The following is an 18156-nucleotide window of genomic DNA, read 5'->3' on the forward strand; positions in this document are numbered from 1 at the left end:
CTACAAGAGACAGGCAGGAAGGGGGAAGACTCACCGAATACCAACTGTCAAAGCATTGAAAATGCTAATTCCCTTCCTAGCAGCATATAAAATGGTCCTTCACACCTTAGCTAGGAATCTGGCACCTGGAGGGTTCAGAGAAAAGCCTTTAGTGGGGGGAGCCATTTTTATAGGCCCTCTCAAGTGATTAGACCTGGATGAAGGAGCCCTTGCAATGTACAGCAGGCAGAGGGCTGTCTCAACAAAGACTCAAAGGAAATGGGGAGCGTTAAGAACCGGCTGTTGTGGCTTTTCTGGGCTGTGTGGTCAAGGTCTCGCAGTTTTTGCTCTGAACATTTTGTCACCTACGGCTAGCATCTCCAGAGGCATGCCACAGTAAGGTGTGTTTCTCTCCATGGCACAGTGTGGAATGAGTATGTGGTTGAGTATAATGCATACTGCACCTCTACATGTGTCTGGGTGGAGTTAATCTACAGTTGCATTTGCTGCTGCATTTGCAATCACTTGCAATCACATTCACACCTGCATCTGCAATCAAACTTGCAACTGAATTGGCATGTAGAGTCTGGGTAGAGTTCATTTGCTCATTTGAAGTTACATTTGAATGCCTCTGGTTTTTGTCTTTGGTGTTCTTTTAGTACTGGTAGCCAGGTTTTGTTGATTTTCAGACACTCTTCCTTTACGTTGAAACTGTCCTGGTGTTTGTGGATTTCAATGGCTTCCCTGTGTAGTCTGACACAGTAGCTGTCAGTTGTCAAGAATTTCTCCAAGGTAATAGGAAGCTTTTATAACTCCTAACAACTGCATGTTTAGACTTCCTTTGGTATTCCTTGGTCAATTGGCTGCTGATCAGACATTATGTGTGTGGCCTTTTTACTTTCAATAAACCCTGTACTATTCTGAATGCTAGTAGTTGTTCCACACAGATGTCCATTGTTTCAACATCCTATTTACTCTGGGCACTAGGGAAAAGGAGGCAGTCATTGGCTAAGTCACTATTTCCCAAAAAGTCTGCAAGTGTGATCAGCCATCCCTGTGATAACCAGTCACTGGGTAATGGGAGAAGTGGAGCTTTTGAATGGCAACGCAGGAAAGAGAACTGGCGTCCTTGGCAATTAACTCCTAAAACAGCTACTTGGTGTCATCAGTACTGAATCCGAATCAGAATCATTTGTTGCAGTCAAAGACCAGCACAAACAAATGAATACCAGAAATATTTACATACAGAACTGTTTAAAATGCCTGATTAAACATCTGCTCCTTGATCACAGGAAGCAGAAAGAACCAAACGGTGCTGGGTTGTGCAGGCCAGGAGAGCAGCACATCACCTGGCAGGCGCTTGGGCGGCCTCTGGGGCCCATCAGGCCCAGAGAGCAGAAGGGAGCAGCACATGCCCGCCAGCGGCACCACACCCATCACACAGCAACTTCTAACATGCATTGTCTTCCTTGCTGAAAACAGAGGTGCCCTTCAAAACGTCAATGGGTTGGGCCCTATGCTGACAGCAAGCAGAGGTCTCCCCCTCCCTCCTGCACCCCTGGAGAACGGCTTGGGGTGTAGCAGCAGGAGGAAACCTACCACCACACAGTTGTTTCTTCCTTTAGGAAAAAACCAGAAACCACACAGGACAATCTAACTCACCAAGCAGGAAGAACAGACTGCGCCAACCCACCTGCCGTCCGCTTCGTCCTGCCCTTCCATGTCAAAGCGCAGCCTCTTCAGAGGTTTGGGCCCAGGGCTCGCTTCTGCTCCACGCTTCAGGTGGCGATCGCTGTTGCACATCATCTGGTTTATCTTCTGAAATTTTTCAGCAGTCTAAATGGCCAGAAGAGAGTACAAAATGTCAAATGGAGCTTTTATTCTAAACATGAAACACCTTCTTTTGAGACGGGGCCAGATGCCACGAGTGCTTCAAGATGGCTCCAGGGTGTAAGGCTGAACACACTCAAAAAAAGTCAACTTTATAAAAAGGAACGAACATTATTGATATATGTCGCCCTAGGTACAGAGTGCTGGAACTGAGGGTTCTTGCTTTCAGTCCCAGTATATATAGGGTGTGTGGGCAGTCCTTTGGAGTGGTGGGGATCAGGGGAAACGAAACTGAAACGGAAACTGCAGTAGGACCTTGGTCCTGACATCCCGCTCCCCTTAAGGCCCCCTCCCGCCCGGTTTGTCTGGATACGCTCGGTGAAAGGCTCGGATGATGCGAGGTGCTGCAACGTGATAGACTGCTACCCATTCGTTGTAGCCGGGAGGGAGATCCTTCCACTTGACTAGATATTGCAAAGTGGGAGTCCACTATGGCGGCAACCTCCTGGTGCAGTTCACTGCTGACCACATACACCTCGGGGGGAGGGGCTGCTGGATGCCAGGGGTCATTAGGGGCGGCTTTCTTCAGGAGGCTGACGTGGAACACAGGGTGGATTTTGGCAAGGGTTTTGGGGAGTTCCAATTCGACTGCAACCGGGTTGATCACACGAGAGACTTTGAATGGGCCGATGAACCGAGCGCCAAGCTTCCGCATCCCCGGCAGGCCCCACAAGTTTTTCGTCGACAGGAAAGCCCGGTCACCAACCTTATAGTCCACTGGCTGGCGCTTGCGGTCAGCGAAGCGTTTGTAGTCCGATTTGGCCTTGGTCAGGGATTTTAGGGCGGCGCTCCAGGAAGCACGTAGGAAGGCGATCCATTCTCCTAGTTCCGGCGGCCCTTCCAGTAATGCCCCCTCCAGGGGGAAAGGGTCATTGTCATGTCCATAAACGATCTTGAATGGGCTCTGGCCAGTGCTTGAGTGAACGGCATTGTTGTGGGCGTACTTGTCAGGAAGCCTGTTATTAAGGGGATTTTGCTTTTGCTGCTTTCTGTATGCTGTGGGTGGAGGAATGGGTTAATTGCATTTCTAACTGACTTTCCTCTGTCTTCTGTATGATGTTATACTGTACCAGGTGCTGCCCAAGGTCAGTGCCTGGCTGTCTTCACCGTTATCTCATTTGCAGTTCTTTTTGGGCGCGCATTCCCACGATGGGGGTGGGGGGGTGGGGTGCACCCTGCTTTAACTATTGGGTTTTGGGTGGGCAAACCTTAGTTCTGGCATTGACCACAGAAGATCTCATTACTCAATAAACTACTGTTCTTTTACATGAGTTTGTTTCAGTTTTTGGGATTCTGACAGTACTCGGCGAATGGGAGGAGGGTGGCCCAGTCGTTGTTGTGTTGGTTTACGTAGCAGCGGAGGTACTGCTCGAGGATGCCGTTAACCCGTTCAGTCTGGCCATCTGTTGCTGCGTGGTAAGCCGAGCAGAGGCCCAACTCCAAGCAGAGGCCCAACTTTTTCTGTTTTTGGCCTGCAGAGGGCGCAGTTTTTAGGCTAGCAGCACCAAAATTTCCGGGATTTTTCAGGATACTCTCCTGATGATATCACCCAGGTTTGGTTTGGTTTGGTTTAGGGAGTCCAAAGTTATGGTCTCCCAAAGGGAGTGCCCCCATCCCCCATTGTTTCCAATGGGAGCTAATAGGAGATGGGGGCTACACCTTTGAGGGTCCATAACTTTGGACCCCCTGATACCAAACCTGGGTGGTATCATCAGCAGGGTCTCACGAAGATACTCTAAAATTTTGGTGCTGCTATCTTAATAATTGCACCCCTGACAGCAGCCACCCCCTAAATTTTCCCAGATTTTCCTTTTAAATCCACCCCCTTCCTGCTGATGCTTGTTTTCTTTCTTTCTTTTATTATCTCAATGCCTAACCAAAAGGTTAATTTAATTTGTTTAATTTATTAAATATCAAGCCCCTGTCGAGCTGCATGGATTTAAAAGGGAGAATCTGAGGTCCCACAGTTTAAACACATTAGAAAAGTGATGCTGTTTCAGGGTGGGGGATAATCCACCCCAAAATAGCATCACTTTCAATGTTGTTTAAACTAGGGACCCCAGATTTTCCCTTTAAATCCATGCCAAAGGGGGTTGATTTAAGGTGGATTTAAAAGGAGAATCTGGGCTCCCTAGTTTAAACACCATTGAAAATGATGCTGTTTGGGGGTGGATTCCAGCATCACTTGTTTAAACTAGGGAGCCCAGATTCTCCTTTTAAATCCACCTTAAAGGGAGAATCTGGGGCCCCCAGTTTAAATAATATTGAAAGTGATGCTTGTTTCCCCCAATTGGGGGGACTGGATACAACACCATAAAATGTTTTCATAGCAGTAATAAAGCATTTTGAAATTTTTTTCAAAAAAATAGTTCTGCTGTGTTCAGATTTGTGTGTTGGGGCATGTTCTATAATGTGATGGTGACTTTGAAACAACCTGGTGGAAAAAAAATCTTTGTTTGGTTATGGTGGGGGAGGGTGGCCGCCCATGGGGGGGGCATCAAGCTCAGGTTTTGTCCAGGACTCCAGTTTGCCTAGGTACGCCACTGCGTCCACGTGGACCACGAAGGGCCGCGAAGGGTCCCCATCGTCATAAATGTGTGCTTCAGTGCCTCGAATGCGGCCTTGCACTCTGGGGACCAGTCCAACAGTGCCCCTGGTTTTGAGGCCCCTGCCCCCTTATCCTTAGTCCTAAGCAAGTTGGTGAGGGGGAGGGGGAGCTGCGCAAAGTCCGCAATGAAGTCCTAGTAAAAGTTGGCAAACCCCAGGAACGACTGCAGTTGCTTGTGGGTGCGGGGGGCTTTCCATTGCAAGACATCCTACACTTTTGCAGGGTCCATTTCCAGCCCCTCCCGGGAGATCCGGAACCCCAGGAAATCCAGCTTGGGTTTGAGAAACTCGCATTTGGAGAGCTTCACGAATAGCTCATTGTCCAGCAACCGCTGCAAGACAGCCCTGACCAAAGTCACATGTTCCTCCAGTGAATCAGAGTAAATTAAGACATCATCTAGGTAAACCACCACCCCTTTGAACAGGAAGTCCTGGAGCACCTCGTTTATCAATGACATGAACACCCCGGGGGCCCCGGCTAACCCAAATGGCATTACGAAATATTCAAACTGGCCTAGTCTGGTGTTGAAAGCTCCATCCCATCTGCAATCCATACCCTGTAATAGGCTTCGCAAAAGTCCAGCTTCGTGAATTTCGCCCCCCGCCCAAACAAGCCAACAAGTCTTTAATAAGGAGCAAGGGGTACTTGTTGCGGGCCGAGACCACATTCAGGCCCCGGAAATCAGTACAAAGTCTCAAAGTCCCGTCCTTTTTCACAAACAGTACTGGGGCCGCAAACTTGCTGGTGCAACGCCAGATAAACGCCTCTACGGAAGTTTTTATCAAGGAACTCCCACAAGACCTCCACCTCTGCGGGGCTCATCGGGTAGAGCCGGTTCTTGGGCAGCTGGGGCCCCGGTCACAGCTCGATTTTACAGTCTGTGCTCCGGTGCGGGGGTAGCCGATCACACTCGCTCTCCTTGAAAACCCCAGACAAGTCCTGGTATTCTGGGGGTATCAATGTAAGGGTGGGGGTTAGTGCGATCCCCCGCCCGACTCGTCCTTGGCACATTCCTTGCGCTGGGCTTGCTGCCCGGAGTACTGACCTTGCTATGCTTATGCTTATCATATCTGTGTGAAACGTACTTTCGCTTTTTCTGTGTGAAACTATGCTTGGGAACTTTACCAGGGGGAGGGGCAGTGCTCGTGCGGTCTGTAAAAACCCGATTCTAGCGAGGGGGGGCCAGTTCTGCATATGGCGTGTATCGGGTTCATTGAGAGTTTATGGAATAAGCGAGCTGTCCTAAATAAGCTTTTGTTTCAAAGTCGCTTCGAGTTCCTTAGCATTATCGCGTAGAACTCACAAATCAACCCCAAGTTTGGTATGACGATTTGAGCTGCTCAGCTACACTCAACCACTCTGTGAATCTTTGGTGTTTCTTCAACATGCAGAGATTGTCTTTCAAGGGAGTCCGTTGAGCGATGATGTACGAGGAGACTGCAGTAGCCCCATAGAAGAGCTCCCTCTCTACCACCCATTCGACAGTCCCTGTCGAGGAACCAATAAAGGAACCAACGCTTCCCTGGTGACCTCTCTCCAGGCCTCGGCTCAGCCCGGCGTGGCCTTCCTCTCAACTACAAAGAGCAGATGGAGGAAGCCCACTGTTAATGTGGCCTTGACCCGGTTTCGGCGGGACGTCGAGAGAATGCGTCAGGAATTCTTCGACCCTGGTGGAGGGTATCGATGGATCGTGCTCCCATAGAAACACATCACCACCGCGCCACCATAGTGGATGATTCACAAACCCGATGATGCATTACTGTTCGAGAGGAAATCGGGGTATCAGCCATCGCGCGGAGATACCCAAGAATGCGTTGGCGAAATATATGGACCAATAGCTTAGAGGACCCCCCATGCCCACTTGCACCACTGGCAAAAACGCGCGGTCGCGGCGTAGCCCAACTACGTCGGGGTCCCGACAGTCCATAGAAAGTGTCGCGGACCTACCCGGAGGGTCAAAACGCATGAACTAACTTTTGCGGATGATGGCGTGCCCACGATTCCCCGACCTCCGTGGACTTCACTGGGGGGGGCAACTGCAGGGGCCACTGAGGATTCGCCGGCGAGCGGTCCGGAGTTAGATCTGGGCGATTCAGGAGAAGAACAGCTGATGCAGCTTTAGCCAGGAGCCAAACAGGACTGGGAGCTGGAAGATCGCGAGGCTCGAGAGGAGCAGCGTGAGGGCTCTACCGGAATTAGAGAGCGGGGAACAGTTTACGCCCAGCGAACATGGCTATGGAAATAGCCCAGGAGAGAAATGCTCCGAGAACAATTTTCCTGAAAGACCTCGAGCAGCTCACGCGCATGGTTTTGGACCACACCAAACAAAGATCTTGGCGCCAGCGCCAAATGGCTGGCTGAAGGCTCTTAAAGGACCCAGGGAGAAGTCAGTAGCCAGGCCGCTTTAGCAGCGGCAGAGAAGCAGCGAGAGGCTTCCCGTATCAAGAAGCGGGGAAACTTACTAGCAGCGCCGAGAGAGAGATCTGGCCGGACAGGGAAAGAGCGCTACTTTCGGCGTGAAGCTAAGAGCACCGCCCGGCACCGACGTCACGGGACGAAGCGGAGCTGCTGCATTACGCTTTCACCTTCCCTCGCCCTCCGGTTGGGCCCCAAAGGGGAGCTCCCGTGCCACAGCGAAGGGACCCTTCCCCCGCCACAACCCCCGCCACCCGTTTTAGCGCGATTCAACCGCACTTCCGCACCTGCCCAGCTCCTATAACGCCCCAAAAGCGGCCCCAGTTGCTGGTAGAGGCCATCCTAAGGCCCCATTCCCGCACGTTTTGATGGCACCGCTTCCCGATTGCCCTACTTTATACTGCAATTGGTGACGCACATGCTTTCGAATTTGATGATCTTTACGCTCCGAGGCGGAAAAGGTCGCGGGACTTATCAGTTCGGAATGATGGATAGTGGCAGCTGCTGAATGGTTTTGTGGAAATTCATGAAATGGAAGGGAGCTCCCTGAACGCACTGCAAACTGTAGCGCCTTACTCCAAAGAAGAAGCGCTTGGAGCACTTCGCGCTTTCAAGATCGAAGAAGTAAACAAAGGCCAGCAGAACCATTTAAAACCATCAAACAAAGGGAACAGGACCTTTTGCCGACTTAAGCCCGAGAATTCCGATTAAGCGGCAAAATAAACTTCCGAAGGCCTGGCCTGTGAGCGTATGAAATCTTCGCGAGTATTTTCACGCGATGCCATGCGACCGGAGATCCGCGCCTGGAGCGAACATGTAATCACGCTAGCCCCAAACCATGGCTGAATGGATTACAACTGGTAATTACATTTGCATCCGAGCTCAACCGGGCTACAAAAGATGGGAAAAGCCCCCCCAACCAAACCAGCGGAAAAACCACGCATCAGCGGCTGTTCAGCCAAGAAGACCATAAAGGGACCCCATACGAAGCCACATCTGATGGAAGTTACGCCCGTCGTCTTGGCTTATGCTTACGTATTGTGGGGGCCAAGGCCACTTTCGCATGACCAACTGCCGAAAAAGCCTAAGACTCCCGTCCCGGCGTACGAAGATCCGCGGCCAGGACCCCCGTAAACCCGAGGTCCGAAAGAGCCTCAGGGGAGGCTGCCGCGCAGCCTGGAGGAGGATGACCAGGATGACAGCGAAAGGAGACCGAGCTTTTGGTGGAATAAGCCTATCGCTACATCAGGCCCAATGCCGGACGAACAGGCGGCTGCCCGATCGCGGTGAGCGAAGTGAAGGAGGGGCCCCCATAGCAACCATTATGGCCACTTTAACTAATTCAGCGAAAGCAGCACCCATATCTTAGCCCGAGGCTTTAGTGGACTCGAAGGCTGCTCTCATTGTTTAATGAGACCTCAGGTAAGCAGAACAGCTGGGTCTCGAGCGGATAAAGCGCTAAGCCAAAGCCCATTCCCTTTACTCCAGATGGATGGCAGCCCTTTGGGATCCAGAGGGCCCGGCTTCGGTTCAAAACCCAACCAGTGCTTCCTGCGTTGCGCCCGAGGCATTGGGAGAGAAGCGCCAGCTTCATTTTGGCTCCAGTGGCCAAACACCCCCATCGTTTTGGGCATGCCTTGGCTCCTGTCCATGAACCCACCACCATTCTCTGGGGGGGCAACGCATGTCGTTAAGATTCCGCGGATCCACCTTGTGGAGGCCATATATGCATGAGGAGAACCACCTGAAGCGAACCCCTAGAAACCCCACTCTCACAAAATTCGCTGACCCTTAAGAGTTTGCCCCGAGCCACTGACAACGTGACAGGGATCCCCAGAAACGTACTGGGATCTGGCTACAAAGAATGTTTGAAAAAAAGGCGGGGAATCACGATCAGCTTCCCCCCCATAGAGATACAGATTGCAAGATCCTCTTAGATTACGGGAGCACAACTGCCAAAAGGAAGAATATATCGAATGAGTCCCGCCGAACAAAAGGAGCTCAGGGCTTTCTTGGATAAAAAATCTTGCTAGGGGTTTCATCCGGTAGAAGACGGCAAAAGCACCACGCTGCCCGGTATTGTTTGTGAAGAAGAAAGATGGCTCCTACGTCTTTTGCAGGCCCCGACTATCGGGGTTTGAACGCCAGTCTCACTTCTTCCAGCTCTCTCAAATACCCCTTGCGCTTTAATTAAAGGGTGCTTTGCTTTCGGCGCTTTAGGTGCGGGACGCATTTTTTCACCAAATTGGACTTTCACTGAGAGGTTTACTACCGTGTACAGAATTGCTGGGGTTATGAACATTTAACAGCGTTTAACACCAGAAATTAGGACAATATGAATATTGTGTAGCCAATGCCATTCCGGTTTAGCCGGGGCTCGGGGCTTTTCATGTCTTTAATTAATGATGTTTTCACACAAGACTTTTTTTATTCAAGGGTAGTGGTATATTTAGAATTGATGTTCTGATACTACTCACAAACAGTGGAGGAGCATGAAAAGTTGGTCAAGGCGGTGTTACCCAACATCTTCTTGACAATTCTCCTATTTGTCAAACTATCGAAATGTGCATTTCACCAAGAAGCATCCCTGGACTATTTGGGCTATCGGATCTCGCCGAGGGACTAGAAATGGACAGCCCTGCTAAAGGTAGCAGCGATGGATTAGACTGGGCAGCCCATTTCCACCACCACTTTTCGTAAGGAACTCCAATCTTTTTGGAGTTTTGCCAACTTCTATCGAGACTTTATTCCCCAGTTTGCTCCAATAGCCCTGCCATTAGGCGGATCTAACTCACAGCACCAAAGGAAAAAAGGTCCTCAAGCGTCCTAAACCAGGAGCTCCTCTTCCCTGGTCACTGAGGATTGTCAAACTGCATTTCCAGTCCCCGCTTAAAGTTGCGTTCACCACTGAGCCTATTCACTGAAACACCCACGAGGATCCCAGCTTGCCTTTCATAGTACGTAATGTCGATGCTTGGGATATTACAAGCTTTGGGGGCTGCCCTCCTGCAGAGAAATAAAGATAATAAACTTGTCCCGTGTGCTTTACTTGTCAAAAAAGCTTTCTGGCCACTAGATTGTAGACTTCAGGGCCGTGGTGGGGGGACAAAGGAGACAGCGCCGCCATCAAGGAAGCTCTTTCCCACTTGGCGGCACTGGCTGGAGGGGGCTGCCCACCCGTTCCAGGAGTGTGAGTCGACCATAAGAACCCTAGTTGCCTTGTCCACCCCCCTCAAAATGTCGGCATTAAACAGCTCGCGATGGGCGATTTCTTCTCCAGGTTTGCATTTACAGTCCATTTCTTCCCAGGCAGCAGCAACAAGTTGGTAAATGCTTTGTCCCACCAATACCAAAGGGTGGACACCCACTCCTTGCATAACACCCCTCCGGACTATCCTTTCCCCACTCCCAATTGTTAGGACTGGCAGTCACTTTCGATCTCCAAAGCGACTGCCCCCGCCTTCACTCCCATCAAGGTATTCCAGGCGTGGTTTAAGCGCTTTCCTCCGTCCAGTTAGAGGAGGCGGGACAACAGGACATCGAAAGAGGAGTCGGATCCTCTTTGCAATTCGCGGCCGAGTTTGGAGGTGGGGTGACTGCTGGCTGCGATGCCGCCGTCCTATGCAAGCGGGTTCTGCGAAGCGCGGGGGGCATGATGCTTTCGCCAAAGCAGGGGCACTTTGGATTTTGAAAACTCTATATACCTACTTAGGCGACAATTTTGAAATTTGCGCTCTATCGCCAAAAAAAAAAGGATATTGGAAGGTCTTACATTAAAGGGGTGTCCTACTCGTGTCGCGGAAGCCAAGGGAATCCCTGGAAAGCCCCATGGACTGTTGCATCCACCTCCCTCCAGCTGCCAGACCTTGGCAGGAACCATATCCATGGACTTTATAACAGATCTGCCTGAGAGTCATGGAAACACGGCGGCTGGGTAGTGGTAGACCTTTTTCCAAGCAAGCTCAGTTAGTTCCTTGCCCCACCATCCCGATCAAGCCTAAGCTAGCCAAGTTGTTTTATTCAACATGTGTATGGTTTGCACTCAGCTCCGGAGAGAGTAATTTCGGATAGGGCCCCCCAATTTATCTCAAAATTTTTTGGAAGAAGCGTTTCTGGACATTCTAAAGGAACCACCACTCGTGCCGGTCGCCCGCCCCTACCACGTTTCAAAGTAGGCGGCCAGACCGAATGGACCAACAGAACTTACTGGAACAATATCCTACGTTGTTACACCAATTACCATCAAAACAACTGGGTCGAGGTTGCTCCTTTACGCTGAATAATGCTTACAATAATCGCGGTGCATAGTAGCAGCAATAAAAGCGCCTTTGAAAATAGGTGTCGCTGGTAAGCTCACGTTCCCCTCTACCTGAACTCCCGACTCCTGGGATTTTGCAGCCATAGAATTTGGAGATTGGATTAAGTCAACTTAAAGCAGGAAGGTTGGAAGTCTGTTTTCTACTCGCACCGCTTTTCTCAAGCGCCAAAGAGGCTCAAAAGTTCCAAGCAGACAAACATAGAGTTGATTTTCCGCTTTACACGTGGAGTGCCTGGGTTTATCTTTCTACCGCAGAAACCTGAGAGATGTGCACAAATATTCCAAACTAGGCAAGAAATTCCATAGGGCCATTCAAGAATCTCCCAAGTGAATTAGCGGGGTGACGCTTGCGGTTGGAACCTGCCCTAACTCACTAAGTAACATTCATCCTGTTTTTCATCTAGTCTACTCAAGCAGGCTCCGCTTCCAGATGTACCTAGTGTAGCCACGACCCAGCGGAGCTCCCCCGCCGGTGATAGATTGATGGCCACAAGCATTACGAAGATCCGGGCGCTGATTCTGGACTCTCGTTGCATGTTGCGCAATCGGCTGCAATATTTGAGATGCTCTTGGGTGGGATATCCCTCTCACGGTCATAATCAATGGATTTATGTGGAAAATGATTGATTGCCCCCCCCGGGATGCCGGCTTTCCATAAAGCATGAGGGCAAGCCTGGGGGGGAAGGGGGTTTCTTAGGCCAGGCGGAATGCAGAGGTGGGGAGTTGGGTGCGGTCGCCAGGCCGACTCGTCCAGCACATTCCTTGCGCTGGGCTTGCTGCCCGGAGTACTGACCTTGCTATGCTTATGCTTATCATATCTGTGTGAAACGTACTTTCGCTTTTTCTGTGTGAAACTATGCTTGGGAACTTTACCAGGGGGAGGGGCAGTGCTCTCGTCTGTAAAAACGACGATTCTAGCCGAGGGGGGCCAGTTCTCGCATGGCGTGTATCGGGTTCATTGAAGTCTATGGAATCATGAGCTGTCTCGACGGCGCTTTGTTTCAAGTCCTTCGAGTTCCTTACAATCAGCTTCACTGCTTCCAGTGCCCTGGCCAATTTCCCGGGGGGCTGGGCTCCTTTGGTGGCACCCCAGCCAGGTGGGCTCCGCAGGGAGGTTCGCGGAACAGAATGAACCCTGTCCCCCAGTCAATTAGCGGGTCGTGGTCCCAAAGCCACTGCAGCCCCAACACCACTGTATATTTGCCAATGGGCACGACTACACAAGGGTGTCTCTTCCAATGTTCCCCGCACTGAATCAGTACTGGCTCCATACTATGGGTTGCGGGGGCCCCCCCAGCAGCTTCCCATCCATCTGCTCAAATTCTATGGGACGGCGTAGGGACATCTGCTTCAAGCCCATTTGTGGGACTAGGGAGGGCTGCATCAAACAGGTGCATCCCGAGTCCACGAGCGTGTGCGAGTCAACCTTGACCCCGCGGCTCCGGTTGCGTAGGATAAGGGGGGCCAGAATGGGTCGGTGTAAACTACTCACCAGTTGGGTGACGCCCTGCGTGGGGACCTGGCCTTGGGCGCCGATCAAACCAGGTCGCCTCCGTTTCCCGCCGGCCCTCTGCTGGAGTCAGTCGTCCAACTCCTCCAGGATCATCCAGGCACAACCCTGCCCCCTTCTCCACCTTGCTCTTACTGACTGGATGCCTCCCAGCTGGCATACCCCGCCACTCCTCGGGGGCCCACCGAACCCCTTCCCTTTCATGGGGCAGGCAGCAGCAATGTGGCCCTCTCCCCCACATGATAGACACAGCCCCAGCCGCCGACATCTTGCGTACTGGGACTCTTTGGACCCCGAGTCACTCTTTGCTCTGGCTTGGGGTTTTGCTGGGGTGCCGCTCCACCTAGCCGGAGCGGGAGGAGAGCGTATTCTGGTCTGGCTGGTTCGGCGTCGGTAGCTCTGGGCCTTGGTCAGACGAACCTCAGTTTCACCCGCTCTTTGGTACCATCCTGCCAGCGTTTGGGGGTCACCACTCATCGTACCCCACTGTGTGATTTCAGGGTCCAGGGCCTCCATGTAGAAGTGTATCAACACTAACTCAGGCCAATCATGTATCTGCCCCGCCAGTTGCCAAAACTCCGAAGTGAAGTCCGCCACCAAGTGCATGCCCTGGTGGAGGTTCTGCAGCTTCCGCTTTGCTCTTTCCTCCTGAAAGGGATCCTTGAACCGTCACTGAAGTGCTGTCATGAACCGGGGGAACATCAGGAGTTCAGGCAAGCGCCTCTCGTAGAGCCCCACATACCAGGCCGCCGCTTCTCCCTCCAGGAGGGACCCAACATCATGGATCTGCTCGATCTCATCGCTGTACGACTCGCCATAGTGCTGCATGTGTGCTTCCACCTGTACCAGGAAGTAGGGGAGGTTCTCGACCTTGCCGTCAAACCAAACCTTCAGGTCCCTCCGCCGCGGCAGCTCACTCCTTGGCTGGGCAGGCTGTTGGGGGGTTCCCAAGGGCGGCAGCGGCTGCGTAGGTGTTGAGCCCGCTGCTTGCCCTGAGTTCCCCAGGTCCAGTGCACTCCTCTGCTGTGCCCGTAGCCACTCCACTTCCTGCCGTTCTTGTTCCTCCTCCGCCCAAGCCACATCCCTCGCCTGCAACAGCTCCATGTCCTGAGAGAGCTTCTCGACCAGCCATCGTAGCGCTTCTCGTTCCTCGCGCCAGGACTCCGCTGTGCGCCACGGCGCCCGCTCGTAGCCGTCCCAGGACATCTTGTCTTCATCCTTTAAGTTGTGCAGGAACCAGTCCGATTCTCTCCTACCCCGCCGCTGGTGCCACTCTCAGTCACGCACATAAGTGGGTGCGGGCAACAGGTAGGGTGAGCCCTGTGTGTCTCCCAGCCACCGCGAGTTGTCAGGCAGCATGCGGGTGGTCACCCCGCTGCTGGCCTCCGTGGCCGCTGTTGCTTCTTCCTTCGGCTTCGCCCCCACAGGGATGTCCCCGTTCTTCAGGTTGTTGGAAGTCTCCTCACCTGAGGTCCCATCCATGGTGGGTATAGGACTCACGGCAAGGGCAGTGAGAAATCATCTAAGTGTGAGACCTCAGTTCCAGAATAAAGCTGCAGGACTGTAACCATAGACTTTATTGGAGATCAAGGCGTAACGAGAGATAGACGATTTCTGAGGCCACATGGCAAGAGCTAGATCTTAAATCCCCACAACCTTGGGCCTGCCCCTGCCGGCCAACGTGCTGCAGTTGCAACATAGAAACAAAGGAAACAATACAGTGATTCAATTACAAAACATTAACACAAAAGGCAGGAACCATCACACCTAGGAGGGCCCTGGCCCTTCCTGGTTATCAGTCTAATGCTAAGAAAGGGAGGGGGGGGGAGTAGCTGAGCTGGCGCCTGGCCCAAGGCCAATAGCTCTCTGAATGGAGGGTGGGTCCCCCTTCCCCGGAAACTGGTCAGGCTCCATCCTGACAAGAGGAAGAGGGATGTAAACGGATTGCTGGGCTAGAAGTTATGCTCTACTTCAGTGCTCTTTCTTCACGCACCCTCCTGCAGCATGAAGCAGCTGCTTTTCATTTTAAAAACAAGCCCTCAGGAAAACTACACAAAAATTATCATTATGTGTTGTTTAACACTAATGCTCTATTAACCAATAAAAACAGCTGGAATTTGACACAGGACACTCACCACTCCAAAGGATTCACCTATTGACACCAAGATCCTGCAGAAACAAGAAAAGCCACGTGAACATTTTTCATAGTTCGATGACCTGGGAGGGGACACAGTGCTGCTAGACAGAAGACTCCGTTCCCTATCCCATCCAGGGGGTGCCTTTCAGCATAGCCTCGGGGGGCCAAAATCCATCATACATCCTTCTATTTCACTGGGCTGGTTTTGAAATTTGCCTTCCTCAAGAGGCCTGAGGTGGAAAGGTCTGGGAAAAACATTGCCCTTCCCTGTAACTGTTTTCCATTGAGTGGTCTTCTGTGCAGGCACACATTGGGACTATGATTGTGCAGGCTGGCCATCGAGAATAACTGCAAGCTTTAAAAACCCCCATATTTCTATATCTCCAGAGCGCTCCCACCACTCGAGCCACAGATAGGAAGACTTCCTGCCAACACAGCCCCGAGGTCAGTGGAAGCAGCGACCCTCTCTGTTCTCCAGCTGTTGCAGCAGCCAAGTTGCCTTCAGAGATCAGTTAACCCATACAGGTAAGTGTAGAGTGGGGAGGGAACAGCACACTGTGGGGAAAGAGGGACGGATGTGTGCCTGCACAGGAGATGTGCGCCTGCACTCAATAACAACAGTTACAGGTAACTGCCACATTGTTTTTCATCTTGGGGTCTTATGCGCAATCCCATGTGACAGAGTAGTAAGCTATGATGGGGTGAGATTGTGAATGAAGCCACTCTCACAGCTAAACTGATCATATAAGGCCAAAACAGAGCGAGACTATGGGACTGAATCCCTACTCATGGAAGACACACCATATAGCGTATCAACAGGGAACACTTGTTTATTACCATATTTACTTAAACAGGCTTTGTAAATACTGTTCACCCAACAGCTGTGTTGCCCCTGGACAGTGCGCAGCCTGGAGTCCATATGGATGGTGTAGTGCTGCTGGACCAGCAGACGTCTCCAACATCCACGTGAGCAGTGAATGCAGCACATGAAGCCAATGCTCTGGTGGAGGGGGTAGTCCGCTTGAACTATGGCCTAAGCTTTTCGGATGGCTTGACTCACTTATTTGGACAGTGTCTGGACAGAGAAGCGCAGCCCTTGAGTGTCCCCGCAAAACAAATGAATAAATTCTGGTCCACCATAAATTAATTTGTGCGAAGGATATTCACTAAGTGCATGGCTGTGGTAACGGTCCACCTAGCCACTAGGGCAGGGGTAGGGAACCTGCGGCTCTCCAGATGTTCAGGAACTACAATTCCCATCAGCCCCTGCCAGCATGGCCAATTGGCCATGCTGGCAGGGGCTGATGGGAATTGTAGTTCCTGAACATCTGGAGAGCCGCAGGTTCCCTACCCCTGCACTAGGGGATGCAACATCTTCTCTGATTTAGATGACTGGTTGCTAGCGGGAGATTCCCAAGAGGATGTGGCCCACTGGGTTCACCTCACAACATCTGTGCTCTTGTGGTTTGGGCTGTCAATTAATATGGCGAAGGCCGTTATGATCCCCTGCCAGGTATTAGAATTCATGGGGACTATTTTGGTTGCAACCAAGGATCGTGCACTTCTGCTTGGGGTCCAGTGCTGAGATTTCCTCACAGAGCATCACCTTGAGCCTTGACGCACAGACAAGTCTTTGGGGTCAGCTGGGCACAGGCCTTGAAAGAGGCCAAACTATGCCCCTCACTGAGGCATAAAAGACAGAGAACAGCTCTCGTTTGTCACCATCTTTGCCCCACGCTTGGGAGTCCTTTTTGAAGAGAGCCATGACCCCTTCTTCTCCATCCCAAAGTTGATGGGTAGACAGTGCGCAGCGTGTTACTTGCTCCTTACGGGTAAGTGCGCAGCGTGTTACTTGCTCCTTACGGGTAAGTGTGCAGCCTGTTACTTGCTCCTTATGGGTAAGTGCGCAGCATTTTGGAGGGAGCTCCTTATTTGGGGATGTTGGAGGGAGCTCTTTATTTGGGCAGTGACTCCCCCTGATGTCATTGCCCAAATAAGGAGCTCCCTCCACCTCCCATCTGCCTGGGCTTCCTCAAACCCAGCCAGGAGGTGGAGGGAGCTCCTTATTTGGGCAATGACATCAGGGGGAGTCACTGCCCAAATAAGGAGCTCCCTCTGCCTTCTGGGGTTTGAGGAAGCCCAGCCAGCCAGGGTTCCCCTTCACCCTCCGAGGAGGGCAGCAACAAGCGGCTTGTGCAGCCGCAGGGAGGTCCTTCCGGGCCGCGCCTCCAGCTCAGGGGAGGCCTGAAGAGCCGGCTGGTGAGCGGTGACTCGTGTATAAGCCGAGGGGGCATTTTTCAGCCTTAAAACAGGGCTGAAAAACTCGGCTTATACGCAAGTATATACGGTCTCCTGTTTCATTTCTGAGATCTGATGAAATCAGGCCAGCCTGGCTCTACCCAGACCAGGGCTTCCGAGATCTGAAAAGATCCAGGCAGCCTGGTTGATCGAGGTCAGAGCATTTTGGAAATTAGGGTGCATTAATTTTGGTTCACATTTTGAAGATTACATGTCACACAGGCATCAGTTAATATAAAGGGATTAAATGACACAGAAACGTGACTGGTTTGTGTTGCAAGCCCCTTGATTCCTAGCATTCACATACTTGGAAGAAGAAAAGGCAAAAGCTGACTGTTTCTGCTTGACGGAATTATTCTCCCCGGCTTGTTTTTGTATTTGGCCAAGACATTTGCTGAGAGGAGAAGGGTACCGACCTTGACCCCGGGGTCATCTTGTTGGGGGACAGCAGCCTTTCAGAGGCCTTGGAGGGGCTTTTCAAAGGTGAGATGTAGATGTTGTTCCCCGCAGGAACACGCAGAGGAGAATTAGACTTGTAAGGGCTCTGAGGAATGTGTGGTATAGGTGATAACGTTGGAGGCTGTAACATGAGAATTAAAACACGTCATCAGTGATGTGGAGTACTGCTGGTTTTTTTTTTTAAAATAATTACTTTACATCCCCCCCACTCATCCAACATTTATTACTTTTACATCCCTGCCCATCATAGAGCTCAAGAGCGCCCACTGGACAGATAGGACAGGAGCAAACTACTCACTCTATTGGAAGCATACTGCAAAATGTTAGTTTTCAATCTCTGCATAAACACCAAGTTGTAGAAGACTATAATGGAATCATATTGTCCTTCCCTGATCAAAACACACTTGAAAGTCTAGAAAAGTCAGAAAGCTACATGTAAGAGTCAGCGTTCACGTTTGCATCACAATCACAATCCCCATCCCCTGCCCCCCCCCCCCCAGAACACGCCTAACGGCAGTGGGCCAATCTGGGGGTCTATCATG

The 18156-nt window shown here is 51.5% G+C and overlaps 2 protein-coding genes across 4 annotated transcripts in view; both read right to left on the reverse strand.

Annotated features, from left to right (window-relative positions):
• LG01H21orf58 (linkage group 01 C21orf58 homolog) overlaps window positions 1-18156 on the reverse strand; it is a 231616-nt gene that overhangs the window by 142396 nt on the left and 71064 nt on the right. The gene's annotated exons all lie outside the window — the stretch shown is intronic.
• The window catches only part of RB1 (RB transcriptional corepressor 1), a 73329-nt gene that overhangs the window by 3628 nt on the left and 51545 nt on the right, over window positions 1-18156 (reverse strand). For both annotated transcript variants that reach the window (XR_007244953.1, XM_048502521.1), the window contains exons 22-25: window positions 17913-18026; window positions 17572-17735; window positions 14856-14889; window positions 1673-1815 (exon numbers count right to left, since the gene is read on the reverse strand). Coding sequence is in view for 1 of the 2 variants with exons in the window: in XM_048502521.1 (XP_048358478.1) it covers window positions 1673-1815; window positions 14856-14889; window positions 17572-17735; window positions 17913-18026 (455 nt within the window). In the remaining variant the exon portion in view is untranslated. The remainder of the gene's footprint in view (window positions 1-1672; window positions 1816-14855; window positions 14890-17571; window positions 17736-17912; window positions 18027-18156) is intronic.

This window comes from Sphaerodactylus townsendi, linkage group LG01, assembly GCF_021028975.2.
Source record: "Sphaerodactylus townsendi isolate TG3544 linkage group LG01, MPM_Stown_v2.3, whole genome shotgun sequence".
NCBI lineage: Eukaryota > Metazoa > Chordata > Lepidosauria > Squamata > Sphaerodactylidae > Sphaerodactylus > Sphaerodactylus townsendi.